The sequence below is a fragment of the Raphanus sativus genome, unplaced genomic scaffold (genome assembly GCF_000801105.2).
Source record: "Raphanus sativus cultivar WK10039 unplaced genomic scaffold, ASM80110v3 Scaffold2951, whole genome shotgun sequence".
In the NCBI taxonomy this organism is placed as follows: Eukaryota; Viridiplantae; Streptophyta; class Magnoliopsida; order Brassicales; family Brassicaceae; genus Raphanus; species Raphanus sativus.
In genome coordinates, this window is record NW_026618258.1 from 8,605 (window position 1) to 13,012 (window position 4,408).

The 4,408-nt window shown below is 36.1% G+C and overlaps 1 protein-coding gene across 1 annotated transcript; it reads right to left on the reverse strand.

Annotated features, from left to right (window-relative positions):
* Positions 1-1,049: 1,049 nt before the first annotated feature.
* On the reverse strand, positions 1,050-4,264 carry LOC108834192 (uncharacterized; the record flags this gene model as incomplete). The annotated part of the gene is made up of 5 exons (XM_057000793.1): positions 1,050-1,624; positions 1,712-2,743; positions 2,864-3,407; positions 3,497-3,510; positions 3,592-4,264. Coding segments are annotated over 5 exons (2,838 nt in total), but the record flags the coding sequence as incomplete, so codon positions are not given.
* Between the last annotated feature and the right edge of the window lie 144 nt (positions 4,265-4,408).

The window sequence follows — 4,408 nt, forward strand, 5'->3', positions numbered from 1 at the left end:
TAATCAATGAATAAAAGTGTTTTTGTTTGTTGAAAAAACGCAGACACATGTTCATGAATCCTGATCATAGACATAAGGAGTTCTAATATTAGAAATGGCAAGGGATACAGTTCATAGCGCAAAGAAAGCTAAGTTCTCAGTTCATTTCCTGTGTCTAATGTTTGATCGTAATATATGGAGTTAAACACATCTTATTGTACTTTGTTTTGGATAAATATTTGTATTAGTTTATTATTTCTTATGTATTGTGAGAAAGTATATAACAGGATCTTCATATGTATTTTACACAAACACATGCAGTAGCTTAGATTGTAGTTAATTGCTTAGTATCAATTAGGTTGTATTTTAGTTAAAGGTTTAGTATTGATTGAATGTGGAAAAAAGGAACACTGTATAAGCAGTTCATGTTGCCAGAATGTTTAGAAATTTACAATACTTAAAAGATAGAAACAAAAGTTTTTTTTTGAAAATAAATTTTAAAGTTTTGCTTCTTTCGAGAGTCATCTGTAATTAAAATTCATTATGTTTTAGCAGGTTGCGATGAAGCTGAAGCTATGACGTCTGACTTATACTCATAAGCTTCAAGTAACAGCTACGAGGAAGGCTAGAGGAGGTTGGGTCTTCTCCATGATATGACTGAGGGTTGTCATCTATACATAGACTCATGCACAATCTTGCGAAAACAGGTTAGTAACTATGATCAGTATGGAGTAGCTTAGATTGTAGGTAATAGCTTAGTATCAGTTAGGCTGCTCTAAGGTTTAAGGTTTAGATTGAATCTGGAAAAAAGTTCAAAATGAACGTCATATGCTTGCCTTGCAAATTTGTTTTGAAATTTAAAATTCTTAAAAGATAGAAACAATTTACTTTGTCTATAACGCAAAAATAAAACTTTTCAAACTAAAACGCACATCTTTTGTAGCAGTCTTCCTGAACTCCATGCGTGTCTGAAAAAAGAAAACTTCATAAGAAATAAAATACTTCTATGAAAAGCAATAATTTAAATTTAAAAATTTACAACAAAAATACCTTATCATCTACGATCAATCTCAGAGATTGTTGAAAATCTCTTTGAACACAACATTCATAGTTTTCGTCTGAGGTTTGCCATCTTTGCCAACAATCAATAACTTCAATCCTTTTTTAGATGTAACCCTTGAAACACCAACATAGAGCTGCCCATGTGAAAACACATGTCTCGGTAGAAAGATACCCACTTCAGACAATGATTGACCTTGACTTTTATTTATAGTAATTGCAAATGCTACAGCCAAAGGTAATTGCCTTCTGCGCATCTTAAATGGCAATCTAGTATCTGATGGTGTGATTAACAACCTAGGAATATCAACTGTATGGCCCACCTTTTCTCCAGTAATAATCTTTGCTTTAACCATCAAATCCATTAGCTGGGTGATCTGAAGTCTTGTTCCATTCATTAAACCAGCAGACGGATCAATGTTTCTTAAAACCATCACAGGACACCCAACCTTGAGTCTCAGGCTATGGTTAGGCAAACCAGAAACCTTGATAGTGTTAAGGAAATCGGGACCCAATGCTTCATTGTTTGCAGAAATCTTATCTGATGGATCTATACTATCTGCGCTAATATAGATCTTTTCTTCACCTGCAAAAAAAAACAACTTAAGTGTTATTTCATTCATAGAAACAACATCAACTTAGCACAATTTAAGTGGGAAACTAAGAAATATACCAGGAAGTCTATCCAACATGTACTCGTTGATCATATTAACATCCTCATTTGTTGGACATAGAATTGCTCTTTGTTGAAAAAACTTAGGATCTTTGTTCTCTTGAAGTGAAACAGAATCACCGTAGACAGCTTTGCTGATTGCTTCTATAGGTTCGTCTGCGTCAGTAATCAAAAACTCTCTAGGTATTTCAATCTCTGCTTCCCCGTCATTAGGCTCATTAACTTTACCATCCCCTATTTTCAGAATCCACTCAGAAAACTCTTTTAGATCTTTTGCATCTTCAACAGACAAGCAACATGTTAACAATCGTATATTCTTGGTCAGTTTAAGCACTTTGCAGTGTTCCCAGAGATATGATCTATTGAGTGCTGCCAACACAATTTCTGCTCTTGCAGCTCCATTAATTACAGGGAGAACCTGTCTAAAATCACCACCAAAAACAATGACTTTTCCACCAAAAGGACTGTCGCTATTGTTTCCCATTATGTCAGCCAAGCTTCTATCCAGTGCTTTAAAGCAAAACTTGCTCATCATTGGAGCTTCGTCCCATATAATGAGTGATGCCTCCTTCACTAAATTAGCCTGATCAGATCCATGCGACATAGTACACGAAGAAAACTCATCTGGATTTAATGGAATCCCAAATCTTGAATGAGCAGTCCTACCACCTTGCAACAACAATGAAGCAATCCCACTTGATGCCACATTTAAAACAATATCACCTCGACTTCTAATACTTGCAGACAATAATTTCCAGAGGAATGTTTTACCAGTACCACCAAATCCATCAACAAAGAACATACCACCTGTTCCCTCATATACAGCCGAAAGGATCTCCTCATAAACCTTATTCTGCTCATCAGTCATTTTGCGGCTGTCTTCTTCAACAGTTTGTAGCAATGATTCACGTGAATAGTTCCCCTCATCTAGGATCAAGACATTTGAATCATGGCGGCTTGTCTCAGGCAGTTTTGGCATGGTTTCGAATTTGGCAAGATAAGTACCATTACGCTTCAAAAGATTGTCAATCTCTTGCAAAGCATATTTTTTTTGTCCTCGTCACTTAACACCAGTCCTAGAAAAGAAAGAGGATGTCAAAAAAATTCCAAACAATAGTTTAATGAGTTGTTTTGTTTTATTAAAAATTTTACCTGGACGTTTGAAAAAATTTCGGCGATTATACTCGATATCCTCTGAAAGACACTCCCATGTACGTTCCCACACATACTCTGGCATAGACAAACTGTCATTCATCAGCATCATAACAAAAATTTGGCGCAGTTCAATTGATGTGCTCTCATAACTTCTCCTTAAGATATCATCAATGTACTCCTGATCATCATCTAGTAACCCACGAGCAAAACATGCCAGCTTGTAGCTAGGGTAAAGAACACCTTCATAAGTTTTGAAGTCTTCGTAACAGGTTGGCCATTTAACAACGTTCAACAACACACGCAAAAAGTAAGCATCTTCTTGTTTCCGCGGAGCATAGTTAATCCTACCAATGCTAAAACCTCTTTTTCGCCTAATCCACTTCTTGTTATATGTGAAGAAGTTTGGTATTTGAGCATAGGTTAGAGTTTTCGCAAGATCATCAATCTTATTCAACTCTAACCAGGCGAGGAACATGGTATTCTCGATGAGTTTTCTGGTGACAACAGTTTTGATTTTGTCTTTCCCCTTGAAGATTACTATCTGTTTACCGGGTAGATGAAAACTCAGCTTCTCAACTGATGTAGACCTATAGTGAATGGGAAACTTAAAAATTCTCCAAGTCCCCTCACAAGCAGAGACATATCTGCAATGAAAATAATATGTGAATAGAAATATTTAATAAAATATAGTGTAGAAAAATAAAAATGTAGATAATTGAATGAACCTGCAATCAAAAAGTCATTTATTTCATTCTTCTTCTTCTCTAGACTTCCTTCAGTGCCATCAACAACATTTCCCTCCACATTAGAAGTCACATTCCTATTTGTACTGGTAGGAGGTTCGGTAGCTACATTTCCTTCACTTGCCAACATACTGTCAACGATGTGAGCAGGAGGTTCAACAGCAACTGTAACCCGATCCTTTCCTTTATTAATGTACTTAAAAAAGTACTTAATAGAACTAGCTTGATTGCACCACTCCACATTAATGTGAGCTCTATAACGTAGAGACAGCTTCTTGTTATACGGAATAACATACCGGTTATCACACTTAAACCCATTCTTCTCTACAAAACTGTCTGATTTCTCACGCCTTCTGTAAAAAGGAAACCCTTCCTTATTGACTGTGGTGTTCGCAGCAAATGCTTTGGGGAACGACTTTGAACACAATCCATTCTCCATAAATGGAGAATTCATATTAGCAGCTCCACAAGGACCATGAATCATCATATCTTTAATCACATCATAGAGTTCTGGCTCTTCAACCTTGTCCGGTATTTCTGCAGATATAATCTTGTCAATGTCGTCTGTAGTGGGTAGCTTGGATGTGGGGTGAAGAAATAAGAGTATGTGAGCATGGGGATAGGCCACGTTTTTGAAACTCGATAGTATACATTGCTGTGACAAAGAAAAAAAATTATAAAAATCTTTAGGATAAAAAGTAAAATCGGAATAGGAAAGAAATTTAGACTTACATGCGACAGTCTTCCCTAGCATATTCTTTCTGGTTAAATCGTCCATCAATGAATCAAGTTTCATCTT